Source organism: Dama dama, chromosome 1 (genome assembly GCF_033118175.1).
Source record: "Dama dama isolate Ldn47 chromosome 1, ASM3311817v1, whole genome shotgun sequence".
NCBI classification, from domain to species: domain Eukaryota; kingdom Metazoa; phylum Chordata; class Mammalia; order Artiodactyla; family Cervidae; genus Dama; species Dama dama.
The window spans coordinates 56481494-56505503 of NC_083681.1; the positions used below are offsets into that span (position 1 = coordinate 56481494).

A 24010-nucleotide genomic window follows, 5' to 3' on the forward strand; every position below is an offset into this window, starting at 1 on the left:
TCACCAGAATACCTCACGGATGTTGCAGCATTAATTTGGAACTTGGTGGGGAGGCCATTGGATACTCAATATCCTATATCCCATTGTTATGGGTCTGTCTCCTTTGGATATACAGGGAGTTTGGCAAATGCATTTCCATCTCTCTTAGCCTTTAAGTTATTGAACCCAGTGAATTGGCAAAGGGTTTTAATTAAACTAGTTTGCTATCAACCTAAATAGTCTTGTGCCATAGCTTTGTGAAAGTATTGAACATACACAGGCACTGATAAGCCTGGAAGGGAGCATGTACTTAAGTATGTGCACGCACACGCGCGCACACACACACACACACACACACACACAATGCAACCTTAGTTCTGTCCATACAACTGCAGGACTCTTAGATCAAGGGGCTGTGATAAGAATGCTCTAAACATTTTATCCATCTTTTCTGTTTGTCAGGCACCAGCTCCATGTCTTATGTGTCAGACAATAAAGATGAACTACCTTGGCACTCTAAACAAATGATCTCATTTCATCCCCACAATTACCCTGCTTAGTTGGTAGCACTAACTGGATTTCACAGATGAGAAATTTGGACTGAAATAAAATATATTCAAGGTATACTTTCAGTTAAAATGTTGCAGAGGTGAGATTTAAGAGTCTGAAGTCAGTTTTGTTTGGCTCTAAAACCCACATTTTCTCTCCTAAAAGCAGGTCCCACCTAAAAAAAAGATAAGAGCATGGACAACATCATAGTCTCCTTTTTCTATTTAAGGGGGAAAAGTTCTTTGAAAGAGTCCATCACTAAAAGAATATTTAGATTCTCATTTTGACTCTGCCACATGTAAATATGATCTGGTGAAACTTCAGTTATTAATTAAGATTTATTTTACTTCAGATAGTCTTCTTTCTTTAAAAAATAAAATAGAAATGGGACCAAGGGGACTTCAAGTCCACTCCAGCTATAATATATATTCTCTTGTCCAGAAAAATGAGCTACAATGCACTGTTATGATTGCTTTTCCAGGATAATTTTTAGAGAAATCAATGCCACAGATAGATCTTTGACAAGATGGAGACAGGTAAGATTACAGTAAATACTCTTCCCCAAAGTCAATATTTAATAGTTTTCACATTTTCTCTGCTGATTGATAGTATTAATTTCTAGTTGCTGTGGTTGCTGAATTTGGAAGCTAACTTACTAGCTATTATATGGGAGAATCAATAAATTAGGATAAATGTTTATTTCCCCCATAGGAGAAAAATAATGAACAATCTCTTATGAAGTCCTTAGCCAATATGCTCTGGGTAAGGGGGAAGTTTTCATGTGATAAAAGAGAAGTAAATCAAAGAGTTTCTGGATTTTAAAAATACGTATTTCTGTAATATACAAAACCAACTTCAATTTCTTGTCTTTCTTTTTATCATTAAGCATGTTTAATTGAAGGAAGACAGAGCTCATTTAATAGCCCCTACCCTAATGGCCAAATCCCATTTAAGTCCCTGCTGCAAAGAGAGGATCACAGCTCAAGAAACGTGTTTCAGGACTGGGGTTGCCTCACAGTGTCCTAGCCTTCTCAGATGACAAGTGGGGATCAAAATACCTGCTTCTAATACCTGCTTCCTGGGATTTTTGTGTGTGTGCCTGTTTGAGAGTATTCAATGTGGAATCCAAAAGAAAACTCCTAAATAGAACCTGGGCACTCTGGAGCACATGATAATCACCCCCAAAATATTATCCACCATTCTTATCATCTTACTGTTATCTGCTTACCTCTCCTGTTAGCGAACTCTCTGATCCCTGAGGTGTGTCATTTGATGGTTTATACTTCAAAAGAAAGAAAGATCACCACCCACTCCCTCAAAAAACAAAGAAAGCATTTTCTTAAATTAGGAAAAATAGATCTAGAGTCTAGAGATCGTGGTATGCATGGGAAGCCTGGAGTGCTGCAGTCCGTAGGGTTGCAAACAGTCAGATATGACATAGCAACTGAACAACAATAACAGAGGTCATCGCAGCCCTTAGCAGAACTATTGAGTTGGCCAGAGAGTACATTCTAGCTTTCTGTAAGATCCTGAATGAACTTTTTGACCAACCCAGTAGCTGATGGCCATTAAGACAGCAGCATAATAGACAGACAGACTGGCTTTTCCCAGAGGGAACTCCACAGAGCATTAGTTACCAGATCTCCATTGATGTTACTCTACTGATGTGGCTAGTTAAAGCTATGGTTTTTCCAGTAGTCATATATGGATGTGAGAGTTGGGCTATAAAGAAAGCTGAGCGCTTAAGGATTGATGCTTTTGAACTGTGTTGTTGGAGAAGACTCTTGAGAGTCCCTTGGATTCCAAGGAGATCCATCCTAAAGGAAATCAGTCCTGAATATACACAGAAAGGACTGATGCTGAAGCTGAAACTCCAATTCTTTGGCCACCTATTGCAAAGAGCTGACTCATTGGAAAAGACCCTGATGCTGGGAAAGATTGATAGTGGGAGGAGAAGGGGACGACAGAGGATGAAATGGTTGGATGGCATCACCGACTCAAAGGACATGAGTTTGAGTAAGCTCCAGGAGTTGGTGATGGACAGGGAAGCCTGGTGTGCTGTAGTCCATGGGATTGCAGATTTGGACATGACTGAGCGACTAAACTGACTAATGCTACCTACCCCTCCTCCTATCTTCTCTCCCTGTACATGGTGCTATGGTCACGTATTTTAAGTGAAACAGCTTACTAGGTTTTCCCAGAGCCTTTGCTATGGTACTGTGTGCTGTAGTTTTCTGAAAGGGTAATGCATTGGAAAATTAAATGGTATATTATAGTTGTCTTTCTGCACCTGTCAAATCAGATGTCTTCAGAGAAGCAAAGAGAGCATTTTAGACACAAATCTCTCTCCTAGGAAACAACACATCAGTGTGTTCATTTCTTGCCCACTGGCATCCCCTAAACTGTGTGAACTTTGTGACACACATTTTAACCAATCGAGAAAGGAAGCAAGCCTAGCACACTTATCTGAATAAGCATAAGCATCCCTCACAGCTCCCTCTTCATGGTAAGCTTGACGTGTTACACCAGTGTTGCAGGAGCCCTTATCTATTCTGGAGCCTTTCATGCCTCAATGGCAAATAAGCTTAACATGCAAATATCTCTGGAAGAAAACAATCTATTGTTTCAAATTCTCACCAAATTGAACATGGTGATGCATCCTTAAAACAACATTGTTAATCAACTATACTCCAATAAAAAATAGAAAAAAAAAGAGTAAATAATGATTGGATAAAGGGGATAAAACAAAGAGCCACAAAGCAGCAGAGGTAACTTGGAAATGGGGGGAAATCAACCTTAAAAAGGGGCTTCCCTGATGGTTCGCTGGGTAAAGAATCTGCCTGCATTGCAGGAGACAAAGGAGACGCTGGGTTCGATCCCTGGGTCAAGAAGATCCTCTGGAGAAGGAAATGGCAGCCCACTCCAGTATTCTTGCCTGGAGAATCCCTATGGACAGAGGAGCCTGGAAGGCTATAGTCATACGGTCCCAAAGAGTCAGACATGACTTAGCAACTAAGCACGCAAACCTTAAAAAATGCTGTTGAGGTCACTAAAGACAACTTCATGAACACATCAGCTCTGCTGTGTGGAGGGGGAGATATCAAAGTCCTCAAAAATTATAAAGAGATCAGCAAGTAACTGTCATTAAATAAAGCTCATACTTAGCACAGAGGACAGGACGTTTCCAGTCCCAAAACTTCTCTTATAAAGACAACTGGATTGTTATGGTACTAAACTACCCAACTCAGTTTCCTGTACTTCAAAAAGGAAATAATGGAACCTATGTAAAGAGTCATTGGAAGGATCAAGCAAGATCCACTGCTCTGGAAACTAAAACACATCCTATAAAAGTCAATGACAACTATTCACTCACTCTCACTCATTTCTACTTTTAAGCAGCATGTATTGAAAACCTAAACCATGCCAAGAAAATATACAGGATGTTCAAGTTATACAAAGATGTGACAGGATTAAGACGGTTGATGTAGAATATGAACATTGCTTATCTGATGATGTTTTGTGAGTTGGGCAACTTGAGGAAGGAAAAAGGGGAGCTCAGAAGACTTGTTTCATAAACATGGTTTAACCACTAACTAGCTGGGAGAACTTGAGAAGGATGTTTTCATTTTTTTCTGTATCATGTATAAAATAAATGTTGAAACAGATTATTAGCACTTTCTAGTGCTGCCATAAGCTGAACTGGGAGTTGAACGTTTGGGAGGTAGTTCAGCATTGTTAATAGGTAGAGGTGGGCTCATTTCCAAGATCTATCATGCTGTAGTTATATGAATTTGGGATAGTTCTTCACCTCTCTATTTCTTAGTTTCTCCACCTGTGATATTAGTACATTACTCATACTACATCTTAGGGAAGTGATGAGAATCAAATGAGGTAATACATTTGAGACTGCAGCTAGACCATAATAAGCATTCTATAAATGTCCATTTTAATCATTGATTTTACTAGTATGATTATCCTAGTTTTATTCAAGGATAATAAATTCTCAGATCTGTCATTACCTGTATGACACTACCCATGAGGGATGCAGCCACAGCTGTGGATGTACATATCACGCCAAATAAGAGACCTGAAGAAAGAAAATGCATGACTATCATCCAACCTGCTTTGAGGGACTCCTTGAGCTCCTACTCAGGGTCATCTCTCATGCAGGCCCTGTTGGAAGGGGTCTCAGGAAGGACTGTCTACTCCACGTAGCTATCACAAGCCCCAAGAAGGGCACTGAAGAGACTTTCTCTCCCAACACATGCTTTCCTCAGTCAGGCAGAATGAGCTGGAATCCAGCCTTGCGGAGTCTTCTCTCCAGGATTTAAGAAGAATACTGTCATGTTGAAGCAACATGAAGATGCAGAAAGATCACTGGTCTACAGACTAATCCAGACTAAATTTGTGAGAACTAAGTCCATTTCAACCACTTACCTATAATCAGCTGAAGAAATTACTAACCTCTCTGGGATATGTGTAGTTTTTCATCTCTAAAATGGCTAAATATCTATACCCTTTACCTCACAAATTTTGCAAATCTGGAAATTTTTTTCTGGTCTTTTCATGCTTTACTCATAACCTCCTCATGGCTCTCAGGATATTGCATAAGGATTGCTTTGTTTACATGGCTATGTTGGAGCACCATAAGGGCCATCAGGGTACCACACTCTGAAGCATCTTACACAGTGTACCTCTAGCATCACAGGGTCTTGCTGGATGAATCAGCATATCTTGGCTATCTTTTAAAGATGATATCTTCTTCTAAGACATATTTTAAAAAACAATTGTTTTCATACATCTTTGTTTAAAAACTACCTTAAAACTATTCAATTCCCATTAAAACCCATAGATTAAATGAGAAAGGGTGAGAGACAAGGAGTTGGAGATAAATATAGACAAGAGACACAGTGACATAAATAGAGAAAATGATTTTTCTCATTCTATTTGAAATTCTCTCTCAGGTAAATATTTGGCTCAGTTCCCAATTTTACCATTAATTTCACTGAGTATGTCAAACACTTACTAAATGCCAATGGTATAAATGCCACTTCCCCCAAAGGAATCACATTCTAGGAAGGGACCACACCTAAATTAATTTATCCAAGAGTACCTGTTATATAGCAATTACTATATGCTTGTTATTATTATTATTATATCAGATTTAGTGTGTGATATCCATAATGTTTATTATCACGAATTCACTTTTAAGATGAAATCAGAGTAGCAACTTTAAAGCTGTATTTTCCAATTTCTCAATAAATCATGGAAAAATAAGGAGGCCTATACAATAACAATGAAAATGGCAACCCACTCCAGTATTCTTGCCTGGACAATCCCATGGATGGAGAAGCCTGGTAGTCTATAGTCCATGGGGTCACAAAGAGTCAGACACGACTGAGCGACTTCACTTTCACTTTCACACAATAACAATAAAACCAAGTTTGACCAATGAACACCTTTCAGAATTATAAAATTGCTCCCATTATTTTTAAAGGTGATAGATTAGACATCAGAAATAAATGTTTGCCCTAATTCTGAATAACTTCATGAATAAGGAGAACTCCACCTGCCTGAAGAAAATTTAAAATGACATATTTTCTCAACTATTAATTATCTTCTTGCTGAGCCAAGAAGATATCTTGAGTTATCTGTTTCAAATGGGATTCTAGGAAACCACCCCTCAATCCAAAGTTTCTACTTTTTTGTGCTCACTAGAGAAGTGATTCAGTCTCCCTCTCCCCAAAATCTTTATACATCCACCAAATCACAATCAAGAGCAACTTTCAAGGCAAGGGGCTTAGGGAAAATTGGTGGTGTCCCATGGGGACCTAGAGTGTATGGATCCACAGACAAAGCAGCAAATGTGCGAGAGAGAGAAAGCACCACAGTTTCAGCAAATCCTATGGATTTCCCCAGTGTTACAACAGCTTGGAGGATCAGACAATAAACCTTGGGCATAACAGAAACTTCTACCCAGCATGTTCCTGAATATCTGCTAGAAATTGGGAATTGCATAAGAAGTGATGCTCATCCACCTGCTATTAGCTGTATGTAACACATTATGCAAGATAGTAAAAAAAAAAAAAGGCAATTCAGTTACCCAGTTAACAAACATTGGTCAGCACCAATCTCTTGTTCAAGCATAAACAAAAAGAAAAAAGAAAGATAGGATCCATGCCAAATGTCACCAAAGAAAAAAATGAATATATTAAATTAAAAGCTCAAATACAGAGTATGTTTTCTGGAAATAATTTACCTTAAGAACCATAAAAAGTATTTAGAAACTGTTCAGTAATTTCAATACTATGCAAAAACATGTGGACTCAATGAAGTGAAAAGTTCAGGTCAAGAGAAAACAAATGGCAAGAAAAAAACAGCAAGATAGAGTAAACACCTATAGTTTAGGTGAGGATGAATCCAGGTGTGATAAGCAAGGACTACAAGGAAATTGAAAACTATGGCAGTTGACCAAGCACTTCTACTCCTTGGTGTTTACTAAAAGAAATGAAAACATGTTCACAAAAGACTTGTACAAGAATATCCATAGCAGCTATATCATAAGAACTTCAGGCTGAAATAATCCAGGTCGATCAATACAAGTTAAAACAAACAAACAAAAAAACAGTAGTGTATCTATACAATGTCATACTACTCAGCCATAAAAAGGGATGAAATACTGATACACAAAACAATATGAATGTATCTCAAACATATTATGCTGAGTGAAATGAGTCTTACAAAAACAAATGTGTACTGTGTGATTTTATTTACCTAAAATGCTAGAAGAGTTAAAACTAATCTATGATGAAAAATATCAGAGTAGTGGCTGCCTCTGGAAGGAAGTGGGAGTAGGAATTGACCAGAATAACCAAGAGAGAACTTTCGAGGGTGATGGTAATGATTTATATCTTTAGTGGCTGAGTCACACAAGTGTACACATTTTTCAAAACTCAGCAAATGCTTACTTAACATTTCTCCACGTCATTGTGGGTAAATTTTACACTTAAACTTTAAACAGTTACTGAATTCTAGTTAATAATATGCTTACATAATTAGAGGTAAGTGTACTGATGTCTGGATTTACTTTTAAATATATCAAATATATGATGGATTAATAGATGGATAGAGAGTTAGATGGATGTGTGAAAAATCAAGTTCAATAAAACATTAATGGAGAATCTTGGTGGTGTATATACAGGAGACCATGATAAATGTCTTTAAACTTTTCTGTGTGATTGCATTTTTAATAGTAAAATGTGAGGAACAAAATACTATAGCAGAATTCAAATCACTATTATTAAAAAATTTATTTTGTGGAAGACTTACAATAACATTGAGAAAAAATCTGAGCCCTTCAAGTACACAGAAGGAGAGGAAAAAATTATGAAAATAAGAGAAATAGTGAAGAATATGGAGAACACAAACCACAGATTAGAGAAACATTTAATAATGAGGATACCATAAAATCATCAATATTTGAAGGTAATAACCATACTTACTAGAAAATCAATTAAAATTTTCAGAATAAACAAGGGTTGTGCCAACAGCCAGATATGTGCTTTATAAAACAAATGAAAACAAAAAGCTATAGCATTTTATTCAACCTGGTAATTTTCTTTTGGAGTTCCTGACTAAGGAAAAAAATTAAAGATACAATAAAAAATTATGCATATGGATTTCATCACAGTGTTACCAAAAAATGAAAAAAAAAAACAACAACTTCAAACTAACAGCATAAAAATGAGTCATTTTGTAAAACATTAAGCAATTACTCAAAATCATGTTCTCAAAGAATGGCACAGGAAGATGCTCAGTATAGCATACTAGGAAAAAAATAACCAGGAACAAAATTATACATAACTTTATTCTAAAAGCACATATACTTTCCCAAATTACCTACATTTCCTATAGTAAGTAGGTGTATAATTTGTTTATACTTAAAAAGAAGTAAATTTTGTAAAACTATAATTCAATATAAGTGCTACAGTGATTATAAATATAAAATGTAATTATACGATTAAGCAAAGAGCGATTATCTTTTGAGGTAAGGTTACTAGGAGTTTGGTAATAAAGGATTCTTTAGAAAACAATTTGACTTTATTAGACAAGCTGACTGGCCACACTGAGCTAAACGTCTTTGTCTTTGGAGGAACAAATAGGGTCAATACATGGCATAATCAAGAGGTGTTGATATGATGAATCTAGGGTGTAGGATGAACACAGGAGAATGGCAAATATAAGATTGGTGAAAGCTAAGCTAGCCAGTCTTTCTTTCTTGGTACCCTCCTGATTTCCTGGGATCTTTGGAAGTGTAAGAATTTACATGTGATTCTGTTTGCTAGCGTTTATTGAGAATTTTTGCATCTATGTTCATCAGTTTTATTGGTCTGCAAGTTTCTTTTTTGTGATATCATTGTCTGGTTTTGGTATTAGGGTGATCTTGGCCTCATAAAAAGAACTTGGGAGTGCTCCTTTCTCTGTGATTGTTTGGAACAGTTTGAGAAGGATGGGTGTTATCTCTTCTCTAAATGTTTGATAGAACTCACCTGTGAAGTCATCTGGTCCTGGACTTTTGTAAGTTGTAAGATTTTTAATCATAGTTTCAATTTTATTGCTTGTGATTGATCTGTTTATATTTTCTATTTCCTCCTAGTTCAGTCTTAGACGGTTGGTGGGTGGTGGGTGGAACGGGAACGGAAGGGTTGGATGAATTGGGAGATTGGGATTGACATATATATGCTGTTTGGTCACTTAGTCTTGTCTGACTCTTTGCAACCCCATGGACTGTAGCCCATCAGGATCCTCTGTCCATGGAATGTTCCAGGCAAGAACACTGGAGTGGGTTGCCATTTCCTATTCTAGGGGATCTTCTTGACCGAGGGATCAAACTGCATCTCTTTTTTCCCTGCATTGGCAGGCAGATACCTCACCACTGCTCCAGCTGGGAAGCCCATATATACACTACTATGTGTGAAATAGAGAGCTAGTGGGAACCTCCTGGATAGCACAGGGAGCTCAGCTCAGCGCTCCATGGTGACCTAAATGGGTGGGATGATGGGCTGGGGGTGGATGGGAAGTCCAAGAGGGACAGGATATATGTACATATATAGTGATTCACTTTGTTGTGCAACAGAAACTAACACAATATTGTAAAGCAACTATACCCCAATTTAAAAAAGAATTTATATGTGAGATTACTCTTGTATCTCCACGTGCACTTGTGCCTGTCAGCATGCGCTGAATAGAGCGTGCAGGATTTTGACACGTACCACATATACATTTCATGATATGGAATAGAAGATCCACCGGCTGTACCTACATAAGCCTTTACTGATCCAGGTGCTCAGCTTGTCAGAGAGACGAGGAAAACAGCTCTTGACAAAATCCTCAAAGGTCACTGTTGCTAAGGCATTGATGCTGGCAGCCACGGTGCTACAGGGAGACAAAAGCAGAACATAGCCCAAACTAAATAAAGCTGACCAGCCTGCCCTGGCATCCAGGGTAAATAGACAAGGCAAGACTCTAGACAAACTAGATAGACGTGTGTCCTTATTCTGGGTCTCCAGGGGAACTACAGGGCCTCACTCTCCAAAGCTGCTTCTGTGTTTAATGCTCTTTGCTTCCTTCCTCTAATTCCAGTGGAGAAGCTAAGCTTTCTTGCTCTAACTCCCACTGATTTCCCTAGACCTTAAATGAGCTAGCATGCAGTAGCAGAGAGGTTGTGTGTGTGTGTGTGTGTGTGTGTGTGTGTGTAGGCTAAACTTGAGGCAGGAAGTAGTGACTATCCTAATTTAGGAATCACTACAATATACCATTCATTTATTCATTCTTTCATTCATACCATTTATACATCTGTTCATTCTGAGTACTAGGCATACAGTGGTGAACCAGAAAGACATAGAGCTCACACTTTAGTTGTGACATAGATATTTAACAACCAATTATTCAACTGACTACACTGTTATGAAGAAAAATAACAAAGAGTTAAGAAAGCATATCTTGCCGAGACCTAAACCGAAATGAAGTTAAGATTCTTCTCTAAGGAAGGGCTTCCCCGGTGGCTCAGATGGTGAAGTGTCTGCCTGCAATGCGGGAGACCAAGGTTTGATCCCTAGGTTGGGAAGATCCCCTGAAGAAGGGAATGGCAACCCACCCCAGTACTCTTGCCCGGAGGATTCCATGACAGTGGTGGTTAAGATAGGTACTGAAAGGACCCTTGCAAGTTCAGAATAGGACAAATTCAGAAATTTCTTTATTTTAGAACAAAGAAAAAATTTTAAATAAATGCCTGCAGATGGAAAACTTGTTTCATCCAACAGCAGGAAGCACCAGTGTGACTAGCATGTAATTAATAAGGAAGAAAGAGACAAAGAAAATACTAGGAAGTAGGCAAAGATCAAACGCACATAAAAGCTCTGGTATTCTCTCTCTGACTTTCCAGAGTTCAGTCTTACAGCCCCAAATTTGCTTAATGGACAGAAAAACCAAAAAATTGGAGTTTCCTTTGTAGAACAGCATGAAAACTTATTAAATTTCTTATCCAGGCCAGGAATATTTTAGCTAGTAGGATGGATGTATTTATTAAATTCATGTTATGCAAAATCACAAGCACAAACAAAAGTTCTGGAAAAGAAACAAGCAAATGAGCAAAGCTTGGCCAGCTGTTTGTAAGTTTGTAAGTTTTCCATTGCTATTCATAGCTAATTGTTTTGTTATCCTCCAATGCTCATTTGAAGACAAGCTATAGCTATGGCAACAGCATGGAAGAAAATTCAAACTTTGCCTTTTTTCTGTAATGCAAGATAATAGTATTATTATTAATTTATTAGCTGTAGTTTACTCCAGTTGGAATGGTCCCAGGTCCATCTAGTGCAAAATTTAGAAGTTCTTTCCCTAATGACAGATACAGTTAGTAGAAACTTTCTGTGACCCGTTTCTAGAAATTGAAATTCCCAGTACGTCAGGGTAGCTTTCTCCTTTTCCTGAGAATCAAGGCACTGTGTATGTCCCCTGGAAGACTCTTCTATCTGTATCTCCATGCAAGTCAAATAAAGAAAGGAGAGGATCAAATAAAATAAGCCTCCATGCTCCCTACATGTATGGCTCAAAATCCATCATTTGAAAGCTTTAAGCTTTAGGGTTTATTTTCTACCCTTGAATCCACTGGGAGGGAGGCAACAAAAAGCCGATTTTCCCCAGAAGGATCAGATTTGCAGAACCTCTGCTGGACTGCTTTTGCAGTCAGATATGTTATCCATATGTCAGTTTCTCAGATTCTAAAACTGGTACAAGATCGGAAAATCTTTTTTTCTTTCCTATCACTAAACCACCATCTCTTTATTCTACCCCTACCCTTGTCTTCCCCATTCTCTAACCCAACATCCTCCTTAACCTTATAGCAAAAGAAATCTCTCTATAATATGTACTGTCCAGTGTATCTCTTTCTTGGAATTTTTGGATTTGAGATCGAAAGAATCAACCATTCTTTTAAGAGAGAATCAATCTGTTGACAGCTATATTCATCCATTATGGAGTCAGCTTTAGGAAAATTGAATAAATAAATCAAGTTCTGTAGCGAGGGACCAAATGAAAGTTAATGTGTCATCCCTATTTGTGTTTGATCCTCTACTGTTCATTGTTTCTTCGTTAGTTTCCCTAAGATACCGATACTAACACCACAGAACAATATCATTTGTACTACTGATGCAAAATCCTATGAAGTATAGTAGCAAAAATAATCCAGCAAAACACTAAATTAAAATTACACCATAAGCAAGCTAAAATCATGTGAATTCAGAGATATTGTTATTTTGGAAATACATCAGCATTCTAATATTGATATGTCAAAAGCTAGAAAAGAAAACAATAGTCATCTCAAAAATGCCAATAATAATCACAATCCCATATATCTCCCTGATAAAAATATTTCCTAAAAGTAGAATAAATATATGTATTATTGTTATTATTTATGATTTTATTAGTTTTATATAAATATATTAAATGTAAATAAATAATATCATTCAAACCAAAACCTGGTATCATATTTACTGGTAATATCCAGGAACCGTTCCCTTTAAAGTGTATAACAAAACAAAGATTTCTGTAATCCCTCAATTTTCTTATCATTGTTCTCAAAGCATAATTATATGAGAGTGAACATAGAAGTGTAGCTATTAGGAAAGAAGAACTCAAAAGTATTTGCAAATATTATGATTTGAGTACATTTAAGTTCTATAGAATGGACTGAAAATAATTAGAAAAAAAACTGATATGAGGGGAATTCTGTAAAAGTAATGAACAAATACTATATACTAAGCTAACATATTTAAAACCACTCTTTAAAGCTTAGTCATTAGAATTATTAGTATCATCATAGCTGTACACAAATAGATCAGAGGACTGTAACAGAAAATCCAGGAAAAGTTCCAAAAATATTAAAGAAGGTAGGATGTAATAAAAGTAGCATTCAAGTCAGTGATGAAAAGATGACTTTTCACTAAAAATAAGGGGACAACTTGCTACTATCTTAGCAGATAAATAAGTCAGGAACTCCACTTCTTTTCTTTATATACCCCATGTATAGTCTAGATGATTTAATAATTTTAGCATTTAATAAGACAATAAGTATACTAGAATGATGTCTGGATGATTATTTGTAAGCATGGAATGGAGAAGCCTTCATAAGAATGATATAAACCTAGAAATCATAATGTAAAAAATTAATATGATATAGCAGCTCCATATACTCAAAAATATTAATAAAGCAAATATACATAGGAGAAATTGGAGAAAATGAGATATATATTAATAAGTTTTTCCCATATATATATATATATATATGTATATAAACTCAAAAGAAAAAACAAATAACAGGGAACATGAACTGGCATTTTGCAGAAAAAGAAATCCAAATGGCCAGTGAAGGATGGAAAGATAGACAACCCCACTTCTGCTCAAGGCAATTTCTATTATACTAAATGAATTAAGTCAGACAAAGACAAATACCATATGGTATCACTTATATGTGGAATCTAAAACAGTGATACTGTCTTATTGTTTTAGTCTATTGCTCTCAACACTCTTGCCCCCATCATTCTCCATATGACTGTCACGTCTCACCTGGATTAAAGCAAAAGTCTCCTTTATAGTCACTTGCTCTCACCACTCCTTCTTTGGTGACAGCCCCTTCCCTTCAAAAAGAAGACTGAGTCTTCAGTTGTATGACATCACTCACTTAAACTTTCTGCTTCAAATCTTCCAATGCCTTCCTATTTAATATGCAGTGAAAGCTCTTTAGTCTTTCATAAAAACTTCCCTGATCTGATGCTTGCTCGCCTCTTCCAATTTCTCCTCATTTGCTCTCCTCTTCATTCCTTAAGCTTCAACTCTTCTCATTGATCCTGAACTGTTTCATGCAGATTATGTCCCTGGGTCTTTGGTATTTGCCCTCCTCACTGCCTGCAAAAATTCCTGTTTGTGATCTTCACACCCTTTAGATCTCAACGCAAATGTCATACACTTAAATAGAAGTTCACTAAAGACCCTCTCAGAAACAGAGCTCCCAAACCTAACCTCTCTCTAGCTATCACTCTGTCATTTCCTTTATACTATTTGTCATCATCAAACAATATCTTGTTTTTTGTTACTGTTGTTTAGTTATATATTGTCCATCTCCCATGTTTACTAGAATGCAAACTCTATTTAAGGGCAACATTTACGTCAATCTTGTCTGCAGCATCCCCACGGTCACCAGCTGTGCCTGGCATAGTATGAGCCTTTTAACATATCTGTCAGAGTAAACGTGTGAATAATTTTGAATTTAGAATAATGTCTACATTTTGGAAATGGATGTTCTTAGCTATCTGAGTGTGTTATTGAAGGTGTAGAGAATGGATTGCAAAGGAGAGATCTGGAAGAATATACTGCAGTTGAATGAGAAATGCCAGCAAACAGAGCTGCCTTGTGGGCAAGTGATTGAACCCATGGGGGCAGTGAGCTCCAGAAGAAGCTGAGAAAATAAACAGAGAGATCTAGTGCAAGGGCAGGCCTAGGTTTATATACCACATCTGCAGTTTACTCTCTTACCATGGGTAAGTTATCTACCTTGCTGAATCTCAGCTTCCTTATCTGTCAGCTGAAGATAATGAGTATTTTCCGTCTCATATAATGTATGACAACTAATGAGCAGATACATATAAAGCATTCAGCAGGCAGCTGATACACAGTGAGGACTCAGTAATGCTGGTGGTGAGTACCACTAATACTCTTGTCATCCTTGTTGCTTTGTTATTACCATCCTCATTATCAGAACACTATTGTCACGTGTTATCAATGCACTAACCTCAAAGTTCCGCTGAAGGCACAAGCCACAAAAAGTCCTGGAAGTCCAGGCATCGTGGAAAATAACTCCATGACGAAGTATGGCATCAGCTGAAGAAGAGGCAAGACGAGACGGGACAGGTGAGTGGTCTCATCAGCAATGTTTGAAATGTGGGATTTCGGGGGCTTCCTGTGTGGCGCTGGTGGTAAAGAATCTGCCTGCCAATGCAGGAGATGTAAGAGACACAAGTTCCATCCCTGGGGTGGGAAGGTCCTCTGGAGGAGAAAATAGTACATCACTCCAGTCATGTACGATTTTTGCTGCGAGAATCCCATGGACAGAGGAGACTGGTGGGTGACAGTCCATGGGGTCATAAATAGTTGGGCAAGACAGCATCTGAGCATGTATTGTAGCTTTATAGCAAAAGGAGGTGGGGGAAAAAAGAAAGTAATAATAAAGGAGTTTTCATTGACTTTGGTTTTAAATGCCAGCTAATGAAGTTATGATCCATCCAATTTCCATCGATCTGAGGTCCAGCTGTAGGGTAGGAGAAGGGGTAGGAAGGGGACAGTCATACTAGGAAAACCTATTGTATGAACTTTAGAATGTTCAGAAATGTTTAATATTTTTTAATGTTTTCAATGTGTGCCATTTTCTTGCCTGTTTACCTTAATGATAGAAACCAAGCTGTAAAAACAAGTGCTTAAAACAGGTCTTCAGGGAATCTAGGTATTATGGTTCTACTCTGGAACCAGATTTGTGGGAGAGGAGCTCCCACAAGACACAGTGGGACAGTTTAACATGTAGGAGGAGACAGTGAAGACTATAGATCCTGGTCTGTGACAATATCATCCAAGAGGGGAGGATAGAAATCAAATCGTGGGATTTGGGAAATAGCTAAAGGTGCAGGTGGAAAAAGAGAAAGGCTCAACATTATCTAGTGATGGCTAGAAACATGCTCATTTCAGCTGGCCCCGAGGGAGCACATACCTGGTCTGGTGCTGAGATGATGCCCGAAGTCCAAGGATCACAGTCTTTGAAGTGAGAGTACATGGTTAAACCAGAAAAGACTGCACATAGCAGAATGATCCAGAGACCCAGCAAGTTGAAGTACAAGGCTCTAGAAAAGAACACATGGTAGACTCTATGTCATGCTATAATGTGATGAGGTTGTCAACGACAATTTGGCACTTGCCATGGCATTAAATCATGAGCTGTTGCAGCTGCTGATTTTCAACACTCCCTGAAAGGAGTTTAGGTTGGAGAGCAGAAATGAGGCGCTCTGTGTTCAGGAAAAAACTGGCAGGACAGGTCTTCAGATAGTTAGATACTTTAAGGAGCTAATTTTATGAGCTCAATTTTTATATCTCCTTGTATCTAGAAAAGCATTAAAATTCTTCATGGTGATGACTGTTCCTAGTGACTAGCAAAGCCTTCACAAGACTAGTTAGAAACCTTCTGGAAAAACATGTGCTTGACTGCATGTATTCTTTCTTCACCAAAATCACAAATGTACTGACCCTTCCCTCTGCCTCTTTGGAGCAGTTTCTCAGAGCTATCTGAAGTGCTATCTTCTGGGCTTCAGTTCTCATTTTTTGCCCCAGATAAAATTTAACTTGCATCTGTCACATTGTGCATTTTTCTAAGTCAACAAAGTCATTACCAAAGAATCAAGACAAAATTTGGAGGGCCTTTTTGCTATAAAATAAAATTCTATAGCCTTCAGAAATCTATATATTCTGATATCAAGTCACTATGTTACACACCTGAAATGAATATAATATTATGCCCATCCTAAGTCACTTCAGTCGTGTCCGACTCTTTGAAACCCTATGGACTGTAGCCCACCAGGCTCCTCCGTCCATGGGATTCTCCAGGCAAGAACACTGGAGTGGGTTGCCATGTCCTCTTCCAGATGATCTTCCCAACCCAGGGATTGAATTTGCATCTCCTGTGGCTCCTGCATTACAGGCAGATTTTTTCCCACTGATCCACCGGGGAAGCCCCATATTATGTTGATTATATTGCAATTAAAAAAAATCATTACATTTTGTATTTTTTCTTTTTTATTTGGGAACGTTACATTTTTAGACTGATTATGAAGTTTGAACGAGGTAGATTTTATATGGGTTTTTGAATTCGAGAGTTTTTCTGTAAAGCTTCTGAAATTGAGAGGTTTTCTGCGAAGCCTCAAATATGGGGTCAGGTCTAATTCCTTGGGTGAAATTTCATGTATCAATCACTCATATTATATAACTTCAAATAATTTCCCCTCTCTCAATTCATGAAACTGTCAAAAAGCCAACTTATGTTTTAACATCTTTTTCCCCCCAGAGGGATGATGAGATAAATGTAGAAGTAGACACATTTTGGCAATATTCACTTTAGGGATTAAATCAGATGAAATTTAAAGTTCAGTTTTTTTAAAAGGCAATATAAAGTATGAAAAACCTAAAGTCATTTTCCCTATTTCTTTGGAGCAATTCTTTTTTATTCTTTTAAATTCTACAAAATTCTGCTTAACTTCAGTTTGAGTGCATTTGTAGTATCCTATGGCTATTTGGTATTCATACTGTCCTTTGAAAGTCAAAATATTACACATTTTCTAAATCTCAGGTGTGGAGCCATATACCCAGGACATAGGTGTAAGGCCGTGTGCCAAGGCCACAGACGTGGAGCCTGCACCAAGGTCAACTCTGGAACTGACTAGGCGCCACAGCAGCCATTGCCATGAGCCCTCCTAATCTAAATCAGCCACTCCCTGACCCCATATTTGGTAAAAGTACCCACTCTATTACCCAACCTATAGCACCCTAACCAATAATCTAATGCCACCCTTCCAGCAGGAGTTTTCTTTGACTTGAAGCTCTAAAAATTGGCTACTAGCCACAAAAACCTCAACTCTCCCTTGAGCCATCCCACTGTTCCAACAGTGTCTTCTGCTCTAAGAAACTATTCTCCTCTCATTCTGCTTCATGTCTGGAAGTTCTTTTCCAATTTGCCCAAGACTATGACATCAGAGAAGACTTGAAACTTGGCTAGTCTCATACTGGATCTAGATGTGTGTGCGTGCTCAGTCATGTCTGACTCTTTGTGGTCCCATGGACTGTAGCCAGGCTCTTCTGTTCATGGGATTCTCCAGGCAAGAATACTGGAGTCAGTTGTCATGCTCTTTTCCAGGGGATCTTGCTAACCCAGGGATTGAACCCCTGTGTCTCCTGCATCTTTAGCAATGGGTGGGCGAATTCCTTACCTCTGCACCACCTGGGAAGCCCATTTTCTTCATTAGAGATATTCTTGAACTCCCTGCAAGGCTAATTCTCCTATTTGCAACCTAAGCCATTTAATTGATTCATTCAGAAAATACTTATTAGGCATCACTATGTACCAGGTTCTTCTAGGTACTGAGGACGTAGCAATGGGAAACCCAGAAGCCACTGGAGGCAGGTAATAATCACCAAAGCAAAATAAAGTGTTTTTATATATGATAAGAGATATAAAGAAAATAAACAAAGGCAATGAGAATGGAACATAAGCGACTGCATGTGGACGTGCTCACCTTAGCTGGGAGATGAGTGGTGGTGGGAAGGGACCTGATAACCTGCACCAGCTTCTCCTGCCCTCACAGCACTATCTCCCACCAGCAGTCCTGAAATGTAAATGGAAGTCTAGAAACAAGAGTCCAAGGAAGTTTCCAGGGAGCACATCTAAGATGACTCAGTAAGTGATACTATTCCTAGGTGTGAAGAAGATCTAGCTTAAGATGAAGATGTCCTTAGTAAGTAATCAGAATTCTGACCATGCAATTAAATGCATGGTCATTCACTATGAACTTTCTGGATGTATTTTCGCCTACCAATGATGCATAGGTTTAGCCTTGATGAATTGTTTTAATCACATCAGGCTCTTAGATAATTGAATTGGTATTTGTGATCAACATTCTGTACAGCCTTCTAGGTCAGAGTCTGCTGGCAGCTGGCTCTGAGTGGTATTCAGGTGCCCCAGTGGTGGCCTTGATGTTCCAGTTGTGTGATAAATGAGGGTCCCAGTAGATCCCTACTCTAGCAATCTCCCCTCCAGCTGTGTGCACTTTAACTGTACTGACCACTTGGGCTGATTTCTGACTCCTGGATGGTATCAATTAAATCAACTTAGATTCTTACAGGTAAATATTTTCTAAAGACAGTTTTTATTTTTTCATCTTTCCTTATTCTAACAAAATTCCTGTCATAGTTCTGGTCCCTCCATGGGAGTGGGGATGGGTCAAACCAAGAATGGCAATCTTAAATGCTTAGGAAATTATACACATTTCTTCCTTTATGAGTATCTCTCCTTTTCTGACAGTTTTCATAGGCATCAAATACTAATGTAACAACTTCCAAGAAACTATTATGAATAGATTGCTTAATTTAAACCAGTCCACTAAATGAGACTGAAAGATATATGAACATAAGTACACTTGCAGGAGTATAGACAGACACTCCTGCACACACACACACTCCTGCACACACACACACACTCCTGCACACACACACGTGTGCACACACTCCTGCACACATACACACACCCTGCACACACACACTCCTGCACACATGTGCACACACAATCCTGCACACGTGCACACTCCTGCACACACACGCGTGCACACACACTCCCGCGCGCACACACATGCACGTGCACACACACACACACAGATACACATTCACTCCTGCACACACGCACTCCTAAACACACACATGTGTGCACACACACACTCTTGTGCACACACACACTCCTGCACACACACATACTCCTACATACACACACTCCTGCACACAGACACCCCTACACACACACACTCCTGCACACACACACACACACACACACACTCCTACACACATATACTCCTACACACACACACATACACTCCTACATACACACACACATACACATACACACACACACTCCTACACACACCCATACACACACACACACACACACACACACTCCTACACACATACACTCCCCACACACACATACACATGCACACACACACTCCTACACACACCCGCACACACACACTCCTACACACACACACACACACACTCCTACACACACACACACACACACACTCCTGCACACACACTCCTACACACATGTGTGCACACACACACTCCTACACACACACACTCCTACACACACACAGACACACACACACTCCTACACACACACACAGACACACACACACTCCTACACACACACACACACACACACACTCCTACACACACACACACACTGCTACACACACATACACTCCTACACACTTGCACACACACACACACACACAAATTCCTATGTATATATGTATCAGTTTATATGCTTAGACACTCACATATATAAGCATAACCTTTTTGAAGCATTGCTTTGTTAAATAAGTAAGAAATAGTGAATAAGCACAAAGCATCATTCTTGGGCTTGTGGGGAATATGATGAAAAAAGTACATTTCCTAAGTTTTAGGTATTATTATAGTAAAAGGAAGAAATTGGTCATGTTCACAAGAATAAACAGTATAACACAAGCACATAAGACCAAAAAAACCCTTGCTCTAACAGAGAATTATTGTTTATTTCACCTATGGATTCTTCCCCTATCAGATATCCTCTAGTTTATTTTAATACAGAATTTTAAATAAACTCTAATTTTATATGAATCTTAAGATCAAAATTACATTTGATCTTGAATATATTTTAAGCAATTCAACTATCTGATAAAGTGATGATTACATGTGTAGAGAGTTTGATATTATTTATTGTAATAAGATATGAAATGATAGAGTAGTAAACAACACATTCACTTCTTCCTTCTGAGGGTATGTGAACTATATAAGTAAGGGAATATATTCCCTTTTGTAATTCAAGTCACAAAATGTTGAACCATGTCCATTTACTTGTATCTTTTATTCCATCTAAATAAGAAACTATGCACTTAAAGTCTTTATGATCAGCTGTGGAAATATTTATAGAGACTGTTTCTCACTCCAAAAGAAGTTAAGGCTGCAGAGGCTGGAACTTTGGATAGCTGCAAGGAGGATGAAATGCCTATTTTCAATGCAATTCTAGCTTATTTATTCAGCTTTGCAAAAAAACAACAACAGTGTATAACTTCATTTGGTCTCCACTCTCGAGAGTGGGATGACTTGTATGGTTTAAAAAAGGCTTAACAAGTTGTGACTCTGTGGTTCTTCAGAGTAAGCGACCTGATAAGGCTGGTGACTGATTATCCTGGCAGGAGCTGGAGCCACTAAAGTCCTGTTATGACTGCCTCATTATCTTGTGTTTTATTCTTTTAACCTCCTTGGAAACTTTTATGGTAAATCCATCAAAATAAAGATGCTAGTTGAAGAGACCACATGGTGAATGGAAATGGTGATGAGAACCAACCCATCACCAAAACTGTAGGTAAGACATAGGTGCTCCTTATCTTTGCATTGTCTCCCACAGCACCTAATTTAACCTAGTAATTTCTAAAAAAAAAAATGAAAGCAACAAGTGATAGTGATCAAAGGTAAACAAAAAAAGTTCAAATCCCAGCCCTGCCACTTCCTCATGGAGAAGGGACTAGTCATGCCTGCCTCAAAAATTATTGAAAGGGTTAAACGAATCTTCACTTCACTTCTTCCTCTCTTTTACACACATGTATACACACTCAAAGCATATAAATACCCAAGAAGGGCAGAGAAGAAAACATAAAATTGTTTATTAATAACTTACAGCTTGGCATGCTTTTCTGTTTTGCAAGAGATGCATCGCTGGATGGTCGACTGATTAACTCCATAGATCCCAAGCCATGTAAAGGTTCCTCCCACTGAGATTGTCCAAAAAGTGTGCCTCCTGAGAGGATCTACATCAAAGCTATGAAGCAGAGAGAAATGAGTGAACAAACACATTCCTTTGATACTCAAATATTATTTTAGGTGATGAGGTCATACAGCTAAATCTTTATAAAATGAGAAAAAGTAGCATTGGACATACTCAAATATATATAGTCGAGATCCATTTTCTGCTTGTTCTAATACACTGTGTAATCCACCAGCATGGTTTGATCCTTGAATGAGAACCGTTAAGAAGCCCACAATCATGACAACCATCTGAAATGCATCGGTCCACACTACTGCTTTTAATCCTCCCTGAAATGAAGAGAATGGATGTGAGTTCTTAAAGTGAAGACTCAAACTTTTCCATTTCTGCACAACCTCTTTGCTATCTTCTAGACATCTTTCTGTCTTTTCCCTCCCTTTCTCCCTTCCTTTCATTCTTTCCTTCTTCCTTCCTTTCATGGTCAATGAACACCTTTTATGTGCCAAGTTTATTTAGGATAATCACCTGGGTCTGGTTTGTACAACTTGAGATTTATTTTTGTAAATTTAGTGATACTGAATAAATTTGGGGAAATTGAGATGGTAGGCTACTGAAAAAAAAAGAAAAGAACTAGGAAGGAATGATAGATTCCATACATTCATGGAGAAAAGAGTTTTAAGAGCTGGAGGAAGATCAAATGGTGAGATGAGCAAACCAAATTGTCAGGAGGGTGAATCTAACAGTCTATTTCAGGAAAGGGTGATTAAGCAAGTGGTTAGAGCAGTTGTTATCAAATCTGGATCCTCTTTAGAGTCACTTGGGGAATTTGAAAGCACAGAAACAAAAAAGCAATGTCTGAGCCCCATTCCCAGGAGTTCAGAATAAGTTGAGGTCTGGATTGGGACAGTTCTAAGTGGTTCTGAAAGCCCCCCAGGTGACTCCAATGTACAATTCTAGTTGGAACTATGTGGGCAAGAAGAAAGGAGGAAAGAAAGAAGCTCCTGAAGAATCTTTTAGGACCATGGCGAAGGTGGAATGCACAAAATAGGAAAGATTAAATGAAGTGATATATTTTTAAAGTTCTTTGAAAATGAATAAGCACTATGAGAATGAAAGAATGTGATATTTTTAACGCTGAAAAATAGAATTATTATCCTCAGTTACTCCTCCAGAGTGTCAAGAACTTCTAAGAAAAGATGACAGGCTTCATCTTTATCTTGAGAAGAAAGAAGACATTGGATTACATCATTCTTGTGTAATTAAAATTAAAATGAGTTTAAAAAATAGACATAAAAGTCCCTTCCAGATGCATTGTATTTGCATATTCTGTTCAATTTCTGATTGGAGGGATATTCAATCTCTTACTTACTCCTCCCAAGTAGTGGTATTTTTATTTTCTTGAAAGACGATAAAACCCTTCCAAATCCAAATCAAAACATCAGATGTTGGTGATACAAAGACCAATGCCAAAGACATCCTTTCAGAGGCTATTTGGCATGGGTTATGCAAAAGTATGTATAAACCTGAATGTGAGCTAGACCTGGGGCAAGAGAACAAACCACTTTATCAAATGTGCATCAAAAGGCAGACTATAGCTAGCATGAAAACTTCTCTGATTTTTATGACTCCTTCATATAGCAAGAAACATACCCACCCACACACCACTTGTATATAATCCTGATTGTATCTTGAGTGTCACTTAGGTATTTAATCAGTCTGTGTTGTTTTGTGTTGCTGACTGTTTACCTCACTAGATTGCAAACTCCTGGATTGCAGGAATTATTTCTTCTTATTTTTAAAATCTCTTTCACTGTCCACTGATTATCTTAGCTATGCTATACATCCATGAGATTATCAGAGTAAAGAGACTGCAATATGAGCAAGTGTTAGGTGGATGAGCCATTATTTTGGTGAGACATTGAAAACTGCAGCCTGGCCAGAGAGGATGGAACAGAGGTGTGGTGAGGAGAGATCAAATTGGGCGGACTGACTCACAGACTGAAAGATTTTCAACGCTAGTCTAAGAAGCTTACACTTTATCCTGTGAACAATGGGAAGCAAAGAGAGCATTAGGCCAGTCAAGTGGCATGAAGAGATGCATGTTTGAAGAAGATTAGGCTGACAGAGGTATGCAGGCTGGAGGGAAGCACTGAAATCAATTAAGAGGTAGTACATTTAGCTCATTTTTGTTTATTGTGATTTTTAAAATATCCAGACTTGTTTCTGACATCTTTTTGCTATTTGTTCTACTTTTTCTATATATTTTTTTCCTTTTGCTTAAATCAGTTGAAGGCTATTTTTTTCCACTTTAATTCCCTTTTT

The 24010-nt window shown here is 38.1% G+C and overlaps 1 protein-coding gene across 1 annotated transcript in view; it reads right to left on the reverse strand.

Moving 5' to 3' along the window:
• SLC5A12 (solute carrier family 5 member 12) overlaps positions 1-24010 on the reverse strand; it is a 44335-nt gene that overhangs the window by 6563 nt on the left and 13762 nt on the right. The window contains exons 5-10 of the mRNA XM_061140074.1: positions 21863-22017; positions 21602-21742; positions 15842-15971; positions 14873-14961; positions 9851-9963; positions 4548-4615 (exon numbers count right to left, since the gene is read on the reverse strand). Of these exons, the coding sequence (XP_060996057.1) occupies positions 4548-4615; positions 9851-9963; positions 14873-14961; positions 15842-15971; positions 21602-21742; positions 21863-22017 (696 nt within the window). The remainder of the gene's footprint in view (positions 1-4547; positions 4616-9850; positions 9964-14872; positions 14962-15841; positions 15972-21601; positions 21743-21862; positions 22018-24010) is intronic.